The sequence below is a fragment of the Nicotiana sylvestris genome, chromosome 4 (assembly GCF_000393655.2).
Source record: "Nicotiana sylvestris chromosome 4, ASM39365v2, whole genome shotgun sequence".
Classification (NCBI taxonomy): Eukaryota; Viridiplantae; Streptophyta; class Magnoliopsida; order Solanales; family Solanaceae; genus Nicotiana; species Nicotiana sylvestris.
Genome location: NC_091060.1, coordinates 149,235,979 through 149,259,757, shown reverse-complemented (window position 1 = coordinate 149,259,757; position 23,779 = coordinate 149,235,979). Strand labels below are relative to the sequence as shown.

Sequence of the window (23,779 nt, the reverse complement as noted above, 5' to 3'; positions counted from 1 at the left end):
CAGCCGGATGGTTACTCAGACTTCACCACCCGATGGCATTAAATAATAACCCCCATTTATTCCATTCATACACTATGCCAAACCCCCAACTAATGAGGTGTTCCAGGTTACAACCTCCACAATGGCCCCACAACTTTCTTACAAATCCTGGCATACAACACCCCACACTTACTCCCTCAAGTGATTCACGTTAAATATAACACCACCATTCACCAAATACAACACCACCACAACCTAGGATAGACACAAAATGCCTCAAAATAGCACCACAAGCCCCAAATATTCGGCCAAAAAAGGCCCTCCACCAAACTACACCGCAAAAATTATTTCTAGGCCTCCAAATCATCTAAACAACCCCCACAATCGAAGTATAAGAAAAACCCAACCATTTTAGCACCAAACAAATCCATAAGAAGCAAATACAACAATAAAATCAGAGAAGAAGCAAAAATTGAAAGAAAATCTACATTATTCCTACCTAGGGTTTAACTAAACTAGTTTAGACTAGATAACACTAATTAGAAGAGGAAATAGAATCAAAAAGAAGAGAACACTTACTTGATGAAGGTTGGAAGGGGTGGGTGGTGGTAAGGGGAGGTGTGGAGAAGATAACAATGGCTGTTTTTTTTTGGAGTGAGGGAGGGAAAGAGAAGAGAAGAGTTGGGTTTTATTTTTAGGGGGGGTTGTTTTGTTTCTGAATAGGGAGTGGGAATAATTGTTTAGGGGTGGGTGAAGATTTAGGAGAATTAGAAAAAGGGGGGGAATTAAAAAAAAAAGATTCTGCATACTTGGGCCCGACAGGGTCTGCCGCGGTTCTGCCGCGGTCGCGGTTGAACCGCAGTAGACGAAGTTCAGAGAGGGGTTCCCACCGCGGTTTGACCACGGTCACGGAGGAAACGCGGTGAACGAAGTTCAGAGGGGGTCTCTGACTGCGGTTTGACCGCGGTAGCGGTGGAACCGTGGTCTGGGCAGTTGTCTGATTTTATATTTATTTTTTTTATTTTTTTTATATAATGTGTTACACTTACAACAATTTTATGGGTCGCCTCCCACGCAGCGCCTGATTTAACATCGCGGCACGACGCAGAATGAGCGCATTTAAGGCTCGCTCGACCTCGGTGGGTCAGTTAGGTGCAGCTCAGACACTTCCTTTTTCTCGCTCATGCCCACATATGGCTTTAATCTCTGACCATTGACTCTGAATGTACGAGAGTCATTCTCTGTGGCAATCTCAATAGCTCCTGAAGGGAAAACTTCAACTACTCGAAATGGTCCAGACCATCGTGACTTAAGTTTACCTGGGAACAGACGTAGTCTTGAGTTGTATAGCAATACCATGTCCCCGGGTTTGAAATTTCTCTCAATAATATTCTGGTCGTGCAGCCTCTTCATTCTCTCCTTGTATAATTTTGTGCTCTCAAAAGCAAGATATCTGAACTCCTCGAGCTCATGCAATTCAGTGACTCTTGACGTGCCCGCAGCTTCCATGTCTAAGTTCAGCTGTTTCAATGCCCACCACGTTTTATGTTCAAGTTCCACTAGCAGGTGGCAGGCCTTTCCAAGCACCAACTTGTATGGTGACATACCAATTGGAGTTTTGAAGGCAGTTCTGTAAGCCTAGAGTGCATCATCTAGCTTCCTCGCCCAATCAGTTCTTATGGCATTCACAGTTTTGGTTAACACACTCTTGATTTCTCTGTTGGACACTTCAACCTGTCCACTAGTTTGCGGGTGGTAAGGAGTAGCCACCTTGTGGCGCACATCGTACTTAGCAAGCAACTTTTCAAAGGCCCTGTTGCAGAAATGAGTGCCTCCATCACTGATAATTGCTCGTGGTGTCCCAAAGTGGGTGAATATGTTCTTCTTTAGAAATCCCACCACCACTTTTGCATCATTGGTGGGTAACGCCGCAGCTTCCACCCATTTGGGCACATAGTCTACAACAACAATAATGTACTTATTGCCATAGGAGCTGACGAAGGGACCCATGAAGTCAATCCCCCAGACGTCAAACACTTCCACCTCTTGAATTGGGTTCATGGGCATCTCGTGACGTCGGGAAATGTTCCCGATCTGTTGACATTCATTGCAGCCCTTCACCCATAGGTGCGCATCTTTAAACACTGTCGGCCAGAAGAATCCAGCCTCTAGCACCTTTGCTGCTGTCCTAACCCCTCCAAAGTGTCCACCATACGCCGATGCGTGACAAGCCTGCAAAACAGAAAATTTCTCTATCTCGGGGACGCATCTCCGGATCATATTATCAAGGCATATTCTAAACAGATAAGGTTCATCCCAGTAATACTGGCGGCTTTCACGAAAAAAATCTTTTCCTTTGGACCGATGAAAGGTTGTGAGGAACTATACCACTGGCCAGGTAATTAGCAAATTCTGCATACCAAGGCCCTTCCTGATGAGTGGTGGTGAGCAGTTGCTCGTCTGGAAAAGTTTCCAGTATTTCCTTAACCTCAACTACATTTTCAGCTCCCTCAAGTCATGGTAGATGATCAGCGACTTGATTCTCCGTGCCCTTACGGTCACGAATCTCAAGATCGAACTCTTGCAATAGCAACACCCAATGAATCAGGCGTGGCTTATATTCTTTCTTTTCTATTAAGTACCTGAGAGCTGCATGGTCAGTATATACAATTTCCTTGGACCCTATCAGGTAGGATTGGAACTTGTCAAACGCGAACACTACAGCCAACATCTCCTTTTCAGTCACAGTGTAGTTCAACTGGGCTCCACTCAGCGTTCTACTAGCATAATAGATTGGGTGCATCAGTTTGTCTTTCCGCTGGACCAGCACTACTCCCACTGCATAGTCACTGGCATCACACATTAGTTCGAACGGTTGCTCCCAATTATGGGCAACAATGATGGGTGTTGTGACCAGTCTCTTTTTCAACTCCTCAAATGCTACCCTGCAATCATTAGAAAACAAAAACGGGTGATCTTTTTCTAGCAACTTACAAAGGGGGTTGGCGATTTTGGAGAAGTCTTTTATGAACCTCTGGTAAAAACCGGCATGTCCAAGGAAGCTTCTGATGGTTTTGACTGAAGTTGGTGGAGGCAGCTTTGCTATTACATCAACTTTCGCGCGATCCACCTCTATTCCCTTGCTTGACACCCGGTGCCCCAAGACTATGCCTTCTTGTACCATGAAATGGCACTTCTCCCAGTTCAGAACCAAGTTAGTCTCGATGCACCATTTCAGCACACGCATCAGATTTATCAGGCACTCATCAAATGAATTCCCTACCACTGAGAAGTCATCCATGAACACCTCCATTATGTCTTCAACCATGTCAGTGAATATGGCCATCATGCACCGTTGGAATGTGGCAGGTGCGTTGCATAGGCCAAAGGGCATCGTCTAAAGGCATAAATGCCATACGGGCATGTGAAGGAGGTCTTCTCTCTGTCCTCCGGTGCAATGGAGATCTGATTGTACCCTGAGTACCCATCCAGAAAATAGAAGTGTGACCTCCCTACCAATCTGTCCAACATCTGATCAATGAAGGGAAGTGGGAAGTGGTCTTTCCGGGTGGCTAGATTCAACTTTCGATAGTCCATACAAATTCTCCAGCCTGTGACGGTTCTTGTTGAGATCAATTCATTGTTGTCATTTGTCACAACCGTCATGCCACCCTTTTTAGGAACACATTGCACTGGGCTCACCCAGCTGCTGTCAGAGATTGGGAAAATAATTCCCGCATCCAACTACTTTATCACCTCCTTCTTCACCACTTCCTTCATGTTGGGGTTTAGCCTCCTCTGATGTTCCCTGGAAGGTTTGTGCCCCTCTTTCAGCAGAATCTTGTGCATGCAATAGGCGGGGTTGATCCCCTTGATGTCTGCCATGGTCCACCATATGGCAGTTTTGCACTCCTTTAGTACCTATAAAAGTTTTTGAACCTGCACATCTAACAAACTAGATGAGATAATAACATGTAATATGGAGTCAGGTCCCAGAAATTCATACCTGAGGTGGGCTAGCAATGACTTAACTCCATCTTTAGTGGTTCTTCAATGGATGGCTTAGCTGGAGGAGTTTCTCTCTTTTCTAAGTGCAAGGGCTCAAACTCTAGATTTCTCTCCCAGAACCCTCTACCTTCCAATGCCAACACCCATTCCGCCAAATCCTCACCATTCACTTCATCTAAGTTCATCAAACATGCAGCAAAGGGGTCCTCAATTGTCAATACCTCATCATCAGATTCTACAATTACATCCACGACATCAATAAGAGAGCAATTGGCGAACTCGCTTGGTCGCCTCATAGACTTTTGCACATTGAACATTATTTCCTCATATTGAGTCTCATTTTGAGCTCCCCAGTCTCACAGTCAATCGGAGCTCTCCCCGTGGCCAAGAATGGTCTTCCTAAGATTATAGGAATATCTTCATCCACTTTGCAATCCAAGATCACAAAATCTGCAGGAAACACAAATTTTCCCACCTAAATAAGCACATCATCAAGGATACCGAATGGACGCTTCACAGTCCTGTCGGCCAGCTGCAGCAACATGGAGGTGGGTCTAGCTCTCCCAATGCCCAACCTCTTATAGATAGCCAGGGGCATAAGATTAATGCTGGCCCCTAAATCACAGAGCACCTTAGCAAAGGCGAAATTCTCAATAATGCATGGAATTGTAAAGCTACCTGGATCAGACAGCTTTTCAGCAATAGGTCTCGTCACCATTGCACTACAGGTCTGAGTAAGTGTAACCGTAGCCAAGTTTTGAAAATCAAATTTCCGGGACATCAAGTCCTTCATCATTTTTGCGTACCCAAACATCTCCTTTAAAGCTTTATCAGTAGAATATTTACCTGGATTTGTTTGAGCATTTCAAAGAACTTTTTATACTGCTCCTCTTTTTGATGCTTGGCCAGCCTCTGTGGAAAGGTTGCAGGAGGTCTCTTCTTCTCAATCACTTGGGACTTCTCTTTATCATATTCTATTTCAACTACTGGCTCTTCAACTGGATCAGCTACTTTCTCGGTCTCCTGTTGAATGTTCTTTTCTTCCTGAGCAGGCTGGACTGTCACTTTTGTCAGTATCGTAGACTCATCCAGCTCAATGGGCACTGGAAAGAATGTCTCAGCTTGTATATTTTCTCGAGCTCTCTCTTGTTCTGTATCTAGATCCCTGCCATTACGGAGACTCACCGCCATCAGCTGCTTTGGGCCCTGATCTTTTGGATTAATCTGGGTGTCTGCAGGTAATGTCCCCTGAGGATGATTGTTCAGAGACATTGAAATTTGGCCCAATTGCACTTCAATATTTTTGATTGTTGCATCATGTGCATCTACTTTTTCATTTATTTTTGCATTGGACCCAATAACCTGTTGCATCATTGCTTCAAGTCTCGTGAACCCATCTTCTTGCCTTCCACCATGTTGTTGCTGGGGTGGGGGATACCCTTGCTACTGATTGTTGTACCCCTGTGGCCTTGGATAAGGTGTCATATTGTTGGGAGGTCTCATACCTCCCATGTTTCCAGCATTGTACTGTGGCTGAGGTGGTCTGTATGGCTGCTGAGTTTGCTGATCCCAGTTCTGATTGCCTTGTCTCTGGACTTCATAGTTTGACACATAGTTCATGTCTTCAGGGTGCTGATGATGATGATCATGTTCTGCATTACAAGGATTACCAACTGGCTGACTAATGCACGATGTGCACAAGCCCTCATTGGTAGTATCTACAATGTGCACTTGCTATTTCTGCCCTGATTCCTCCACCTTTTTGGTGAGTATGCTCATCTGTGTCAAAAGGGTCGCCACATTTTCAGCCATGGAATTTGATGGGTCAAAAGGCACTGAGTGTACCTCTGGAGTGATAGGTGCATTCCTCGTCGTCCACCTCTGAGCCATTTTGTCAAGCAGACTCTGACCTTCACTCCAAGTTTTGCTCAAAAATCCCCACCAGCTGAGGCTTCTACAATGTTCTTCATGCTATCTGATAGTCCCATGTAAAATCGTTGTCCCAACATCTGATCTGGAATACCATGGTGTGGACATATAACCAACATTCCTTTAAACCGGCTCCATGTCTCATGCAGTGTCTCCATTGGTTTCTGTTTAAAGCTCACGATCTCATCAATTTGTTGAGCTGTTTTGTTGGGCGGGTGGAACTTGATGTGAAATTGCTTGACTAACTCATCCCAAGTTTATATAAAGTTTATGGGGAGTGAGTTTAGCCAGACCTGAGCAGCTCCTGTCACCGAGAATGGAAATAATAACAGCCTGATCGCTTCCGAAGTTACATTGGGTTGCCTTTGAGTTTTGCAAATCGACAGGAAGTTCTTCAAGTGCTGCTGAGGATCTTCGGCTGGTGTCCCAGAAAATAGTCACTTGTTTTGCAGCAAGTGCAGCATGTTGTTCGTGATCTGGAACGATTCAGCTTGTATCGCGGGCACAACAATGGAAGTGGCCAGATTATCAACTGTAGATTGTGCCCAGTCATATAGTGCAGCCTCAGGCACAGGAGGTGCCATATCTCTGACATTTCCATTGACGTTGTCTACGTCACCCATGTCAATTTCGAGTTTGTATGTTTGATGAGGTTGTTGAAGTCTTTTGTTGGCACGGTTCGATATCCGGAATGTTTTCTCGGGGTCTGAGAGTCCTTCAAGTAGTTCTCCAGTTCTCGTAGAGTTTCTAGGCATACACCTGTGCAACCACGTCAACAACCGTCAAAAAATTTCAATAAAAACTTTGGTGTAGAGAAAACTGACTACACTAAGAATTTTTGTATTTCTATCAATGGTAATTGATAATTCCGTTAGTTCCCCGGAAATGGCGCCAAAATTTGATCACGCCCAACTATGCCTTATAAAAAAGACAATGCGGATGTTGCAAATATAACCTGAGTATTCTGCCCAGAGTCGAATCCACAGAGAATTAACCTATCAATCACTATCTTTAGACCTACTAAACTCTTGAGAACCAATTTCCCCAAACGTTTGAATCATAGTTGATGGTGTCTTCAATAACTAAAATTGCAAGTAAATAAACAGCTGTAAACTAAGGATGCTAAGGTTGTAAACCATAATAAGAAAACGCTAAGGTAATGACTTCCCATATTGATGGAATCACTTCTGTTTATGCTTTATACAAATTGACCAACAACTCTCTATCAACCAAGAACGCTCATCTTACCGTAAATCTCTCCCGAGTAATCACAGTAATATACTCAATGCACTCTCCCGAGATACACTAGCTAGCTCTAATTAACACGGTTCACTTTAGATTGCACTCAAGGCTTCGTTATCCCTAATCCCGCCTTTAAACCCGCAGTTATAGATCCCTCTTATACTTTGGGAGTGGTGTTGTTCAACAATAACCTAAATATGCACTCTCTCCCGAGTTATGCACACTAAATAGGCACAGCTAATTGAGGATCCTGTCAATTAACTACAACATACACAAAGTTGAACAAATAAAGATTGAGACTAGCAATTTGTATTCACATAAACAAGAAGTTCATCCCCAAATAGGTTCCATCAAAACCTTAGACAAAGGATTTAGCTACTCATAACTATGGGTAAATAAACTAAAACAATATTCATCATAAAACTTGCAAGAAAAATAAAGAGAAGAAGAAACCAAGATGTTTTGGGTGATCTCTCACACTTGTTCTTCTTGCCAAAATACTCTCTAAAACAATACATGCCTCTCTTGGGCAGAGTCTAGTGTTTAAAATAGGGATTTGGGCTAAAAATCCCGTGTTTTGCACTTTAGTCCCTGAAGTTCTCCGCCTCCGCCGCGGTTCTGCCGCGGTCGCGGTCAAACCGCGGCCAAACATGCTCTCTGATTCTCACTTTGTCTGTAGCCATATTCTACCGCGGTTCTGCCGCGGTCGTGGTGGAACCGCGGCAGACCTCTTTCAGTTCTGACTTGAGCTGTTTCGCGTGGTTTACTTGACGGAATTTTTACGATCGGCTCTTTTTCTCCATATTTGATCCCAAAAGTACTTCATAGCCTTCTCTGGTCATATAAAACATGCAAAGCATGAAAAACACTACTAAGAGCATTTTGTTATCACTTTTATCATCCAAACTATACAAGAAGGTGGTTATTTAGGGCCTAATTATAGTTAAATTCACTTATTATCAATACACCTCCAAATGACAAAAAATTGATGAGTTGGAAATTATACTCAAAGAACTTTAATTTGATAGGTTTTGTATCACACAACTCCTTATATACATGTAGATATGCTCGTCCCAAGTGAGGTCTTGTGCGTACTCATTTGCAACTTTAGTCTATTATAAAATTTTCCAACTTGACTTAGACTTAGGACACTCCTTAAACCCCATATCACTTATAATACGCCTCGTACACTTTCTATCGTATCCAATTAGTATCCATCATGGTAATAGACCTCTTCCACATATAAAATAATATAATTAGAACATGTCAACTTTCTTATTTCGCCAAAATGCGCCGAATTGTCCTATGGACTTCCAAATCCAAATTCGGACACACGTCCAAGTTCGAAATCACCATACAAAGATACTGATATCATTAACACTCTATTTTGGGGTTGTTTGCTCAAAAGTCAACTCTCTAGTCAACTCTTTCCATTTGAGCTTCAAAAATAAGATTTTGTTTTTCTTTAAATTTAACTCCGAATCTTACGGAAACTAAACTCGACCACACATGTGGGTCATGATGCATATTACGAAGATTCTTGACGTCTTAAGCTGCTGGACGGAATGCTAATTCTTAAAATGACAAGTCGGGTTGTTACAATAGATTCATCGGAAACGACCCAATGAGCAATACTCATCAGCTTTGCTCATGAAGTACGTTATTTTTGGGGCATTAGGGTCATTGTTTTTAGCAATCCACTAGGCATTGCCTAGGGCTAATTTTTTATATATAAAAAATCAAAAATGAAATATAGTGTCAGGTGGTCTTACAACATGAAAGAAATAAAATATGATGATTACATAGAACCTATTACCAATATTGAGCACTGAACTCATTATTGATATCACATACGATCTAATATAACCATGTAGCTTCTTATATCGATGGTTCATTTTTTGCCGCTTTTCTTTGAGTTCTTTAGCCAATTTGATTTCCTTTTTGCTCCCTCTTGTGTTGATTCTTGTTAAGTACCGTAGATAAATTGTTTCCTGTTTTGTCCATCTATCCTGTTGAATTGAAATCAATATCCAAGGTGATATATAGTTGTCCGCTATACGCATCCACCAAATTCTTGCCCAGTACCTTCTTCTTGTAACCTTAGACACTACCATGTTAAGAATTTATGTGCCTGCATTATCGTGTATTGTCACCTTGAGTCCTGTTGAGACCATTGTATTAGTAGACATCTCAGAACTGATGGAGCAATGCATGGCCATCATTCTGGTCGTAAACCTGATCCTACAGTATTGCAAGAGAGTCCTAGTCACAGTTGTCATGGTTGTGCATGCCTCTTTCCTTCTTCAAGGGAATGAGCACATAGTGCTAATACCACCCAATGAAGTCGTAGTAGGAGGCAATGCATGAGTACACCAGAATTCCTTCGATGTTTTTTGTGATTGTGTTGTTGAATTCCTGCCTCTCTTGAATTCCAGACTTGTTCAATGTGTTTCAGTGTTTGAAACCCTATTTTGGAGGTCACATTACAATATTGCATTAGAGTGCAGTTCCATGATGTGTAATGTATTGCCATATGTGATTGCCAATATTCCTTGTCGCTCAGTAACATGTCCAAACAGTTGTTAGTTTGTTGCTTGATTATTTCCAGTTTTAAGGGATGGTCTCGATGCCTCCAGGCCCTTTTGTTTTTCCAAATTGTCATAGTATTAGAAATTACTTGGATGCTCAATGTTGGATCTCGATTGTCCAGGTCTCCTTTTGCTTTGTGTAAAATTGTTAAGCTTATGCCTCATATTGTTGCTTCATCAAGGGAATGAGCATCAATAGCTAATACCATTCTTAAAAGCTGCAGCAAATAGGAGTGCATAACTATATAAATTTCACCTGCAAAAAAGAAAGCTATGTCAGAGAAAAAGACCTTTAATTCCTCCTCCCGAAGGATGTGGAGTTGGTATTCTGCAGATGTCTGAAATAGGCGTGCATAATGATCAACGAGACAGGCGTGCATTAAAAAATACAAAGCTGCATTGTTCTTTTGTGTGTTTCTAGATTTTTCTCGAAATCAGGCGTTCCCCAGCATGCTGGTGCTACATCCAATATCTTTAGCCATTCAAGTTGTGCTCGATTATTGGAATGCATTTGTATTATAACTGAATGAGTCTGAAGTTGTCGTAGCATCAGAAAACTTAACAAATATTGCTCTATTCGCTTATGCATGCATGGTTTAATGTCGACTGCTGCAAATTTCCGTGAAAAAATGTTGCTGCCTAAGATGAGCATCTGAGTACCCAGCTTGGCCTCTACATGTATGCCCACCCTTAAGATCCTTTCAATGGCATGAGCCACCATCTGAACATCCCTCAATAGGAATGTCAAAGATGCCTGATCACGACCTGCATTTAAGGGAAAAATCGGCATCACAATGTACTCATCCCAAGTTGTTTGTCCATGATGGTCTGAACTTTCCTCTGTAGTTATCCTCCTCATTTGGATCTTACTCATTAATTCCTTGCAACCTTCACCCTCAAATATAGGCATTGAAGTTTGTCTTGATTGACTATTTTCCTTCCCTTTGAATCCAACTGCCAAAAGCCATGGCATTCAATTTCTCCTATATCGATAGCATAGTTGGCAAGATAGTCCGCTAGTTTTGTTTCCTTCCCTGTGGATGTGTGACACCCTGTAATTACCCCTGCCCATTAGTTGCCAAATTTCCTCCATATATTTGACAATACACTAAGGAGGTTTCCACAGTTGTTCAACAAATTTCTTTATCGACATGAAATCAGTTTGCAGCCAAACATTATTGTAATTGTGCTCATTGCATATCCTTAAGGCCTCCAGAAATGCAAGTGCTTCAGCTTTAGTATTGGTTGCCTTATTAATCTCCTTTCCAAGAGCAAAAATAGCATCACCTTCCTGATTCCTCACACAAACTTCAATTGAACTCCTTCCCGAATTCCCCCTCGAAGCACCATCAGTGTTGACTTTAACCCATCCCTCACTAGGCATCTCCCAGATTACTTTTTCATATGTTAGCCTTGGGGTATAGTTTTCTAGCATTTGTAATAACTCATGCCATTTATGAGGAACATTAGTAATACCAGGCTTCCTAACTCGAATAAGAGCTTGAAGAGATGAAGAAACTTGGTAGATTACCCTACTGATTGTGACTGCCTCCCCATATTTGTAACCATTTCTCCTTTTCCACAATTCTCAGACTATGCAAGAGGGTAGTGATTGCATGATAGGCTTTATTCTAGGAATCACACTAGCAGTCCAACACTTTATGATCGTCTGATGCATTGATAATCCTTCTATTCGTATTCCAGCTATGGTAAGGAAGTATTTTCATACTAACTTTGCAGCAGTAGAGGTGAAGAATAAATGTGTCAATGACTCTTCCTGTGGTTCAGTGCAGCACCAACACCTTGAGGGCATACAATATCCCAACCTTTTCAAAAAATCATCAAGGGGTAACTTAGCCTTCCACACTTTCCACATTAAAAAGAAAATCTTGAATGGCAGTACTTTCACCCACATCATTTTATAAGCTAGATGTGGGTCATTCCTCCTCCTCAAATAGTCCCAAGCAGACTTGACACTAAAATTCCCTCGTGATTGTAGCATCCAGTAAGGTATGTCCAACTCATTTTCCATCACTGAGGCTTAATCCTTTCCAGAATATGCATAGCAAATTCCATAGGTAAAGCTTCTTGAATCTTCTCCACATTCCACATGCCATCCTCCACTACATCATTCACATTGCGAATAGATTCATCAATCCTAAATACTTGTGGAACTAGGAAATAAAGAGCTCTCAGTCATGTCCAGTTATCAAACCAAAATAGGGAGGATCCCATCTTAGGGTGCCAGGTGATTTGATGTTCAATACTATCTCTGCACTCCAGCATTTTCCTCCAAATATGAGACCCCTTCCTCCAAGGCACAATTACAGCATTTAACTTCTTGCAATACTTCTGGCACATGAATGAACTCCATAGGCTTGGCTTGGTTCTAAAATTCCACCACAATTTGCAGAACAACGCCTTTGATACATCATGTAGTGATCTAAAACCAATGTCCCTCCTCACAAGGCATACACAAATTATTCCATGAAGCCCAGTGCCTACTAGTTCCTCCTATAGCACTGCTCCAAAAAAGTTGAGCAAATATTTTGTGTAAACTGTTTATGACATAATGTGGAGGGTTTACAGTTGAGAGTAGATGAATTGGCATACTCTGCAACATAATGAGATATCAAAACTGCCCTGCCTCCTACTGATCGCAACTTCCTTTTTCAAGCTTGTAGTTTGTCCATGACTTTAGTAATCAAATCTTGATAGTAATCTTTATTCCTTCTAGAGTAAAAGATAGGACATCCAAGATATGTAAAAGGAAAATCATTCCTTCCAATTCCAGTGATTCTTTCCAAGATAGGACACCAAGTGATGTATATAGACTACAGACTTGCTCTTGTTTACAAGCTGACCAGAGGCAACTTCATAAGCATTCAAAACTTCCATCACCAACCTAAGAGAAGTAGCATCAGATGAGGAAAAAATAATAGTGTCATCTGCATATGCCAAGTGATTTATCTTAGGGCTCCATTTAGGCATACCATATCCACAAAAGTAAAGATTCAAGTGCAAAGAGTTTAGACCCCTAGACAAGGCTTCAACAGCTAGTATGAATAGTGTTGGTGATAGGGGATTCCCTTGCTTGACACCCCTAGTTGATTTGAAAAAACCAAAAGGTTGTCCATTTATGAGTATTGAATACCAATTGTTTGAAACAATTCCAAACACCATTCCTATGAATCTCTCATCAAATCCCATCTTCCTCATCACCTTTGTTAAGAATAACCAGGAGAGCCTATCATAGGCCTTAGCCATGTCTAGCTTAATGACCACATTAGGACCTGCCTTGGTTCTCAATCTAATGTCGGTTATGATTTCCTGGGTCAACAGCACATTCTCAGTAATGCTCCTTCCTTTTACAAATCATGCCTGCTCATCACTAATAATGTTATGAAGAAATCCTACTAATCTTTCATGAATAGCCCTTGAAATAATTTTGTTGGAAAAGTTGCTAAGGCTTATGGGCCTCAAATCAGAGAAAGTTGTCACCTCCTTCTTCTTTGGTAATAAGACAAGGTTGGTATGAGTGATACATTTAGGCAATTCATGTCCATTTAATATAGCTCTAACCATGTCATAGATGTCATCTCCAATGATATCCCAGCAAAATTGATAGAAACAGCCTATAAATCCATCTGGTCCACCTGCACTCTCCCCATTTAATCCTAGAACTGCTTTTTTCACCTTTTCCTTATTTGGCTACATTAGTAGTTCAACATTTTGATTTGCATCTATCAAGGTAGGGATGTGGTCTAGGATATGGAATCTTGTGGGGCTATCATTTTCAGTGAATTGGTTCTTGAAAAAACTCACTGCCACCTCTGCAATTTCTTCATCTTGTTCAATCCAAGCACCTGTGTTATTTTGTATTCTTTTGATCTGAAGCTTCTTCGTTCTGCCATTTACATGTGCAGGGAAAAATTTAGTATTTCTGTCACCCTCTTTGAACCATTGCATTCCTACCTTTTGCTTCCAAAACTCCTCTTCAATAGCCAAATACTTGATCATGTCTGCCTGCACTTTTTGTAATCTCTCTCTGTTCTCTTGAGTAGGAAAGACTTCAAATTGGGCTTCGTGGACCATAACCACCTCCTCTAGGCTTTCTATTTTTTGAAAAATATCTCCATAGGTTGCCTTGATCCATACAGTTAATGCTTTCTTTAGTTTCTTTAGTTTGTAGTTGAACAAAACAAATGGATTGGCATAGAAGTCAGCATTCCAGTTTCCTTTCACTACTTCTTTGAAAGATTCATGCTTTATCCAAAAATTCAAGAACCTAAAGGATTTCTTCACTGGTGCAGCTTCAATGTCATATTTCAGCATTAATGGACAGCGATCTGATCCAATTTTAGGGAGGTAAGTGACCTCCAAATCAGGGAAGTTTGTTGGAATTCCATATTGGCTAAACAACGATCCAGTCTTTTAAAAATGCATTCTTCATCAGCTCTCCCATTCCACCAAGTGAATATACTACCTTTGAAGCCAAAATTTGTTAGGTTGAAGGTATTTATGCAATGTCTGAAGTCGTCAATCTCATTCGATGAAACTGGTAATCCCCCAAACTTCTCTTCCTCATCCCATATAACATTAAAATCCCCTGCTACAAGTCATGGAACTGTCATGTCTCTTGCCATATCATACAGGGAATCCCATAATTCAATCCTCTCAATAGAATCGCATTTTGCATACACTAGAGTTAAGAGCAATTTCACATGAGTTTCAGTGTGGACCAATTTTAGTGTAAGTTGTTGTACCATATCATATATGATTGAAACTTCAAAAACCTCCTCTATGAACACCCAAATTTTATTGGATACATTTGCAATAGCCTGGGCAAATCCAATTCTTCTTTTGTTCTCTCTAGTTTCCTAGCTTGTTGTTTTGGTTCCATAATTCCAATGAACTCAAAGTGATGTTGTTTATTCAAAGTGATGAGTATTTCAAAAGCTTGCATGGTCCTAACTGACCTAATGTTCTAGATTAGAGCATCCATTAGAGGTTATTAGATTTGGTAAGTGCCCTCCTTGTTTGAATTTTAGTTAAAGGCAAAACTGAAGAGTTCTTAGCTGATTCCTTAGCATTCTTATTTCTCCCTTTAGTCGCTGACTTTCCCTTATTGTTATGCCTTGGAGATAGGTCCCCTTGTCGTGCAATGTTTCTGAAGTTTTGTGCACTAGATTCCTCATCTAGGTCCTTGCCTAGAATGTTAAAATGGTCACCAAATCCTTGCTCTTAGTCTACTGCTGCATCCAATTGTTTGAGATGTTCCTCAGCATGTATGCCTATTTCCCCTTGATATTGCTGCTTTTATTGTCTGTCAACCAATGGAACAGTGTTGTTGTCGTTGGGCCTATTCTTGTTTCCAGCTGTAGCACTCCCATTCACATCTTTGTTAATCTCTTGAGGACCAGTTATTTTTTCTCCAGTCCCGCCTGGATCCCCCATATTCACATTTACATCCTTTGGATTTACTGTAGAAGTAGTCTGATTTCCTATTTCTGCCACCCTATTTCCTTGTTGAACATTCAACTTTGTAGTTTCTCCAGTTTTTTCTTTGTTCTTACTAGTAGGTTGTGTTTTTTATTGTATGTTGCTGATCAACTCTTCCTCTTTGCTAGCATTATCCTCACCATTGACACTTTTCTCTTCTTCTTCAAAATGCACATCTGAATCTCGGTCTGCTTGCATACCATCTGGAATGATCCCTTTTTCTGGATCTTCTTCGATTTGATTGCTCCATACTCTACCACCTGTCCACTTAATTCTCTCCCCTGCAACAAAAATTTCATTAGTTGCATCTGTTTCATCACCAGTCAAGCCTTTCTTCTTCTTTGCCAAATTGTTATCCACTCTTGTGTCTTGTGATGGAACCTCTTGGTATGATGTGTTAGTAGCTACTACATTGCCAGCAAATGCTCGTTGTACCCATTTTGATGTGGGTTCCTTGTTGCCTGGTTCCCTATTCCTTTCTCCATTAGAGATAGTAGGTCCTCCTTGTTTTACTACCTCACTCCCATTTGATGTAAGTATAAAACTTAGAGCAGATGGATTTAGTCCTTTTCTATTTCCAGCAGAACAGGCTTTATTAGGACTTCTACTCCCTTGTCCTCGATTCCTTTCTTTAGAATGAGCATTATTTTCCACCATGAGCACTTCTTGACCCTCCTCAACAATTGCCAGATGATTGTTTTCTGTATCATCATCATCCTGATCCTCCAATATTGCGAACATATTTGTTGTTTGAATTTGCTGGTTATTTACTGCATCATCTGACCCCAACTCCTCCCTTGCTGCATTATTGTCTTTTTGATTGTAACTAAATACTGGGATAATTTCCTTTCCTGCAGCCACATGACTTTGTTGAAATGAAGAATTGCATTGTCTCTGATTAATAGCTTCCTTCGGTGTAATAACTTTGGCAGGTTGTCCTTGCAATGCATTCTGAATATTTCCATGAATTTCTGTTTGTCGAACATTGGAGTGATCTATTGGCACTATTTCATCTGCATGAGCTTTATTTTTCCTGGCACGATTGTCTCTTGCTTCTTTCCATTGTTCCCCAACTGGATTCAAATTACCTACAACTTTCCCAATTGATAAGATCATCAATGGTTGCTTATGATGCACATTGCTCGGGTCCTTGTTAATTTCTGCAGTAGGTTTGCTTTGAGAATATGGTGACAATTCAGGATTAATTCTCCAGCATTCAATATTGTCATGCCCTTGTAATCTACATTCTTTACAATACTTAGGCATCATATCGTACTTAATATTTACCCATTCAGTCTATATTTCACCCGATGCTTCATTAACAATATCCATCCTTACATTTTTAGGGTGGTTAGCTAACAAGTCGATAAGAACTTTGACCCTAGCACAACTAGGTCTAGTCTTTTTAATAGTAGCCATGTCCAAGTGTAAAGGTTTCCCAATAGCTAAAGCAAGAGAAAAAATAAACTCCTTCACAAAGTACGTAGGTAATAAACCTGGAAAAAAGATCCAAGCCATAGCCATTGGAGTTTCCTCTCCTGCCTTAAACTTCACATCATAAATGAAAGGTCGAATTTGATATTCATGGCCATTCTTGTCCTTGACGTATTAAGTTCCTTTCGATGTAAAATCAACATAGTCCTGCCATAAGGTCATACGTATAAGGACATGTCTGTCTCTCAAAAGTCCAATATTGCATTCTCCTTTGAAACCACATTGAGATGGAACAATGCGATGAATCTCATTTAAATCTGGCCAGCCATATGCAAACTTTCCCACCACAGCATATTGGATATCCTCAATCACGTTCATTCTCTCAACTTCTTCCACCGTAAACTTAACAACTGGTTGTCCATTCAAGATTGTTGCTTGTCTCACAGTGATAGGGTCAACTGAAGCTTGTTTAGATGAGTTTCCATGTACTACTGCGTTAATCACAGCAGGTTTCAATAAGTTCGAGTAGTATATGGCTTGGATATTTGTGGGGTATTGTTTTGGAGGGAAGGTGTAGCTTGGGGAGGCTGACCAGCCATAGGAGGGGGCTGGTCGCCGGAGCTGGAGGCCATGAACGACCTCAATGGAGCTCGTAACCAGAGCTGTCCAGATTGGATAGGCTACAGAGTCCTAAAAAACAACTGGAAATCAAGTAAAACTATGCATCCATGGAGTTCATCAATACATGTAAATTTCACGTAATAATGGCAGCAACAATGGAATTAACTGAAAGGAGACTGGTTGCTACAGTAACTCGGGAACTAAATTGCCAGTAGTTATAGATTAAATCACGATTGAGATTATGCTGCCAAGTTAATCTTCAACAATCCATACAAATAGGGACACTTCACGTTACAATAGAGCAGGAACGCTGAATTTGGCTAGAGAGAAGTCGATGCTACAGTAAATCTTAAAAAAAGATTTTAAGATCTGCTGCGAATGGTTATGGATTTTAGGAAAAAATCAAAAAAGATTGTTCACAAATGAGAAGGATGCTCTTTTGGGACCAATCTTGTGAACTTACCTTGCCGGATGTTGGAATTATGGACGATGAATAGTGATGGATTTACTATTCAGGAGTTCCCCAACTCTTTTTGGCTCCATTAGATGGGGTTTTGGCCATTTTTTTATTTTTTTTAAAAAAATTAATAAAAGAAAAAAAATTGAAAACAATGGTGGTAGGGTTCAATCACTATGGTTTCTATTCATGTTTTACAGTAATATAATGAATTTATATGTTGACATAGGTCTTCTTTCACATCGGATAAATTCATTATAGATAATTATTGTGATTTTGTCTCTAGTTGTTTGATAACTTATATTAACTCTCCAACGGAGTTACATGTTGATTTAATGAAATTAGGATTTATAAAAGTGATATTTACCTATCTTCAATTGACAGTTTACTCTCCATCTGAGTTGGTCTTGTTTTAATTTATAGGGTGTATATCTGACATAACTCATATATTTTGCAAGAGTTAAGTTTCTCTATCAAATCTAAATGTTCAATGAGCATGGTTAATTAGATGTGTAATGTGTTATTTTGAATTTTATTTTTCTTATTATATAACTAATGATCTATTTAATGTGAATATCTCTCAGATTAACCATGTCTTCATTCGACTCAATTACTTTAAGTTGGAACTAAAACAAGTTAGAAGGACCGAATTATGTTGACTAGAAAAGGAACCTTGATGTTGTCCTAACTGTTGAAGGTTGCAAATTTGTAATAACTGAGGAGTGCCCAGATAAACCTGATGAAGATCCTACTGATGATCAGGTTAAGGCTATGATAAATGGCTTAAGACTGATGAGATGACGCGATGTTGTATTCTTGCCTCTATGGCGAATGTTTTACAACATCAGATCAGTCTATGGGGTCTGCTTATGACATGCTTGAAGTATCGAAGAGATGTTCGGTGAGCAAAATCGTACGGCTAAGCAGACAACCATGAAGCCCTTTTGAATGCCAAAATAGTTGAAGAATCATCGGCTAGGGACCATGTTTTGAAAATGATGGGTATTCTGAATGATTTAGAGGTCCTTGGAGGTGTGGTTGATAAGGAATCTCAAGTTAAGATGGTCCTGCAGACTCTGACTGACATTTTCCAATAATTTTGTTTAAACTATTACATGAACAAAATAGATTTGTCACTAGCAAAATTGTTGAATGAGTTGCAAGCGGCAAAATCTATTATCAAACAACAAGCTCCGATTGTGGCACTGAATGTTGAGAAAGCTTTGGTTTCTAAGATGATAGGCGATAAGAAAAAGAATAAGGCTCACAAGGTTTTGGCATCTGGAGGTACGACTGCTGGTGTGAAAAGCCCAAAGGAAAGTACTATCAATGCAAACAACCTGACAGCACAAAAAACAATGCCCTGCCTATCTAGCAAAGTTGAATAAGTAAAGCAATTCAAATTTAAAAATCGTTGAAACTTTTTTAGTGGCTGTCTCTATCATATTTTGGTGTGTAGATTCAGGAGCCACTAATCATATCTACATTACTTTGCATGGGTTTCAGAAAACGCGACGTCTAAGTGAGAATGAAGTTTGCATTTTTCATGCCAATGGTGAGCCAACACCAGCTTCAGCATTAGGAGATATTAGAGTTTCGTTTAGTAGTAATAAAGTTTTAGTTTTAAAGGATGTTCTCTATGTACCTTCTATTACAAAGAATTTGATTTTGATTTCGAAAATAATGGATGCTTGTTATAGTGTTTAATTTTCTAATAACTTTGCTGTTATTAAATTTAATAAACGTTTTATCTACACTACTGCTAGAGTACATGACCTTTTTATTCTTGATATATCTCCTCGTGTACTGCAATCAAAAGAATTAAATAACATTAATATTCCACATAAGAAACGTATTTCTGAATTGAGTCAAACTTATTTGTGGCACTTACGTCTAGGTCATATAAATCAAAATAGGATTTCGAGATTGGTTTCAGATGGACCTTTGAGTTCATTGAAAATGAAGGCAGTACCAACATGCGAATTCTGCTTAGAAGTAAAAATGACCAAGAGACATTTCCCCTCAAAAGGAAATAGAGCCAGTGATAAGTTAGAATTAATTCACTCTGATTTGTGTGGTCCTATGAATATACAAGCAAGAGGTAGTTATGAGTATTTTGTAACTTTCACAGGTGATTACTCAAAATATGGATACACTTATCTATTGCACCGTAAGTCTGAATGATTTAAGAAATTCAAAAAATTTGAGACGAAAATGGAGAAACGACATGATAAATATATCAAATCATTGAGACCTGGTCGTGGTAAATACCTTTCTACGAAATTCCTTAAATACTTATCAGATTGTGGAATTACATCTCAATTATCTACCCCGGGACACTACAAAAAAATGCTAATTACATGGGAAAATTTACCTTGGGAATTTTATTTGCAGATAATACCTGCGGATTTTCATGAAAAAATAAAAATTCCTAAATTTAGAATATTTTACGTGCGAAAAATATTTTTCCAGGAAAATATGCAGGTAACTTTGGCGCCATAAAGCGCCAAAATATTTTCAAGAAAATTACCTAGGAAAACTAATCCGCAAATATATTTTCCCATGAAGATTCGCACGTAATTAAACAAAAAAATGGAAAAAACTTCCTATGATAATCCGTAGGAAAATCCCCTGGTAACGATACATGAGAATTTACTTGGGGATATTTTCTTGGGAATTTGCTTATTTGAAGAATTGCCTAGGAATATTATTAATTGTGAATTTAGCTGGAGATTTTTTTGGGGGGATTATCTTAGCTAGGAAATTACCTAGGGATGTTATTGATGTGGATGTAGCTGGAAAAATAATTTCGGGAATTTTCTTACTTGAAAAATTACCTAGAGATTTTGTTGCTGTATATTTAGTTATAAATAAAATTCTTGGGGATTTGCTTATTTGGAGAATTACATGAAAATTTTATTATTATAATTTTTGCTAGAAACTTGTTCTTGGTGATATAGATGGGAATTTTCTTACCTAAAAATTTATCTGAAATTTTGATTGAGGATTTGTTCATAAGATTTAGATAGAAATGTTATTGTTCCTCCTTTAGTTGAATATATAATACTTGAAAATTTACCAGAGGATTTTATAGTAGGATATTTAAATTTGAATTTCTGCTACTGTATATATGTGGGAAGCGTATATCCAAATACAAAAATAATATATGTAGAGAGTAATCTTTATAAAAATAATTTTAATAATAAAAATACTATGTCAGTAATTTTAATTTTTTGTCTAAAGGTTTTATAGATTTACTTGGGAATTTTAATGGGGATTTACTCGCAGAATTTGCATACGGATTCAAAAATCCCAGGTAACATACCTGGGGATTTGTAGATTCCGCGAGTAATAATTACCTACGAAGGTTTTTTCGTCGAATTGTTTTTAGAAGGAAAATTTTATCCCCAGAAGAATCCCCATATAATACGTGATTTTCTTGTAGTGAACACCATAACAAATGGTGCGGCAAAAAGTAGAAATAGGACCCTTATGGAAATGGTTAGATCAATGTTAAGTTATTCCGATTTACCTTCTTCCTTTCGGGGATATGATTTAGAAACAACAAATTATATTCTGAATTTGGTTCCTTCAAAGTCTGTACCGTCAACCCTAGCAGATTTGTGGACTGGGTGCAAGCCTAGTTTGCGGCACATTTGGGTTTGGGGTTGTCCAGCACATATGATGAAAAGGAAAGCGAATAAATTGAAATAGAGGACAGAAGCGTGTATTTTTATTGGATATCCACATGGAACGAAAGGAGGTTTATTTTATTGTCCCAAAGAAAAGAAGGTAATTGTTGCAACAAATGCCATATTTTTAGAAGAGAACTATTTAATGAACCATAATCCTAGAAGTAAACTAGTTTTACAAGAATTAAGCAATGAAGTAACTAATGACTCATCTCTGGATAATATCCCGGAAGCCAATACTGGCATACCATTGCATTACCGTAGTGGGAGAAATGTCAACAGGCATCAGAATGCACAAGAGCAATTGCCTAATATCTCATTACCTCAAAGTAGTGGGAGTAATATTGAGCAGCCTCAGATTGTTGAGCAACCTGAAGTTGTTGTACAACATGCACTTGAGGAATAAGTTAATGATATCCCAGCGTCGCAAGGCGTGGAGGATAACATTGAGGCTTGAGTTTTGAAAAATGATGTTGTGCTTCAATAAGATCAAATTGCACCTCTACTGACTAGTCATAATGGGAGAATTATTAAAAAACTCTCCAATTTGCGCTCTTGGAGAATCTTATGATATAATCCCTAAAAATCCTATTATAAAACCTCTTAATTACAATGGAACACTACAAGATACAGATGCTGAAAAATGGAGTATTGCTATGAAATCTGAAATGGAGTCCATGTACTTCAATCAAGTCTGGGACCTTGTAGAACCACATACTTGAGTCAAACACATTAGTTGTAGATGGAATTATATACAAGAAAAAAGAGGAGTTAATGAAAAAGTGTCGACTTTTAAAGCTAGGCTTGTTGCAAAAGAGTTCACTCAAAAAGAAGGGATCGATTATGAGGAAACCTTTTCGCCTATAACCATGATTAAAGCCATTAGGATTCTTACCATTGCTGCTCATTAAGATTATAAGATTTGGCAAATGGATGTCAAGACGAATTTCCTTAATGGAAGTTTTGATGAGTGCATCTACATGGCACAACTAGATGGTTTCATAAAAAAGTGAAAATGAGCACTTGTTATGTAAATTAAAGAAATTCATTTATGAATTAAACAAGTTTCTAGAGCATGGAGTACTTGTTTTGATACATCGATTAAAACTTTCAATTTTGATCAATGTAAAAACCAGTCTTGTGTCTATAAGAAGAGGGATGGAGATAAAGTTGCATTTTTTATTTTGTACGCATATGATATATTGCTTATAGGAAATAATGTGAGCATGTTGAATTTAGTAAAGGAGTGATTGTCCTCGCGCTTTGATATGAAGGACTTAGGACAAGCAGCACATATCCTTGGGATCAAGCTTACGCGAGATCGCAAGCGAAAGATATTAGGCTTCAAGCACTTTATAGTGATACTATTCTAACCAGGTTTAGCATACAAGATTATAAGAAAGGTTTTTTTACTTTTATGCATGGAATCTATTTGTCAAATAATCAGTCCCCAAAAACGGTTGATGAGATAGAAAAGATGAAGGTCGTCCCTTATGTTTCTGCTGTAGGGAGTCTCATGTACTTTATGATATGTACTAGACCTCATATCTGCTTTGTTGTTGGCATGGTTAGCAGATTTCAGTCTAGTCCTGGACGAGTACACTGGACTGTCGTTAAACATATAACCAAGTACCTGAAAAGGACTACAGATTATATGTTGATTTATCACTCAGGTGATCTTGCACCCATTGACTATACTGATTCAGATTTCTAGTCAGACAGAGATTCTATAAAATTTACCTCATGGTATGTTTTACCTTAGGAGGTGGATCTATAATTTGGAGAAGTATCAAGCAATCATGTGTAGTTGATTCCACCATGGGAAGCCGAATATGTGGCTGCCTCTGAGGCAGCTAAAGAGGTTGTTTGACTAGGGAATTTTATGAAAGAGCTTAATGTAGTTCCTTCGGTTTAAGCACCAATTATACTTTATTGTGACAATAGTGATGCAGTTGCAAACTCAAAAGAACAGCAAATTCATAACATAATTAAGCATATTGAGTGTAAATATCATTTAATTCGAACATAACTTAGAAAGGTGATGTAAAAGTGTTGAAGATTCCGTCAAAGAATAATTTAGCAAGACTCATTGACAAAGGGCTTGTCACAAAAGACTTTTGACAAGCATGCAGAATTAATGGGTATTAGAGTTGTGGACTCGTGGTTATGCGTCTAAGTAGGAGATTGTTGGGATATACTATTAACCCTGCGATTTAGCTATAATATTATGTTTTACTCTTTATGGAACAATTGTTTATTTGATTTATTCAATTCATTAAATATTATCTTGAATAGATAATTTATTACATGTGTGTCCTTTAATTATG

General features: G+C 39.1%; 3 protein-coding genes across 3 annotated transcripts; all 3 read right to left on the bottom strand.

Moving 5' to 3' along the window:
* Positions 1 to 4,303: 4,303 nt before the first annotated feature.
* Positions 4,304 to 5,361, bottom strand: LOC138890331 (uncharacterized). Its single transcript, XM_070173708.1, has 3 exons — positions 4,834 to 5,361; positions 4,489 to 4,717; positions 4,304 to 4,437 (listed from the first exon to the last, which is right to left on the bottom strand). Exons 1-3 carry the CDS (start codon positions 5,359 to 5,361, stop codon positions 4,304 to 4,306), a joined length of 891 nt encoding a protein of 296 aa, XP_070029809.1.
* A 5,493-nt stretch (positions 5,362 to 10,854) lies between these two features.
* Positions 10,855 to 11,778, bottom strand: LOC138890330 (uncharacterized). Its single transcript, XM_070173707.1, has 2 exons — positions 11,480 to 11,778; positions 10,855 to 11,320 (listed from the first exon to the last, which is right to left on the bottom strand). The coding sequence occupies exons 1-2, from the start codon at positions 11,776 to 11,778 to the stop codon at positions 10,855 to 10,857; spliced, it is 765 nt and encodes a 254-aa protein (XP_070029808.1).
* LOC138890328 (uncharacterized) lies at positions 11,778 to 15,203 on the bottom strand. The gene is made up of 5 exons (XM_070173706.1): positions 15,081 to 15,203; positions 13,572 to 14,177; positions 13,329 to 13,457; positions 12,611 to 13,076; positions 11,778 to 11,920 (listed from the first exon to the last, which is right to left on the bottom strand). Exons 1-5 carry the CDS (start codon positions 15,201 to 15,203, stop codon positions 11,778 to 11,780), a joined length of 1,467 nt encoding a protein of 488 aa, XP_070029807.1.
* Between the last annotated feature and the right edge of the window lie 8,576 nt (positions 15,204 to 23,779).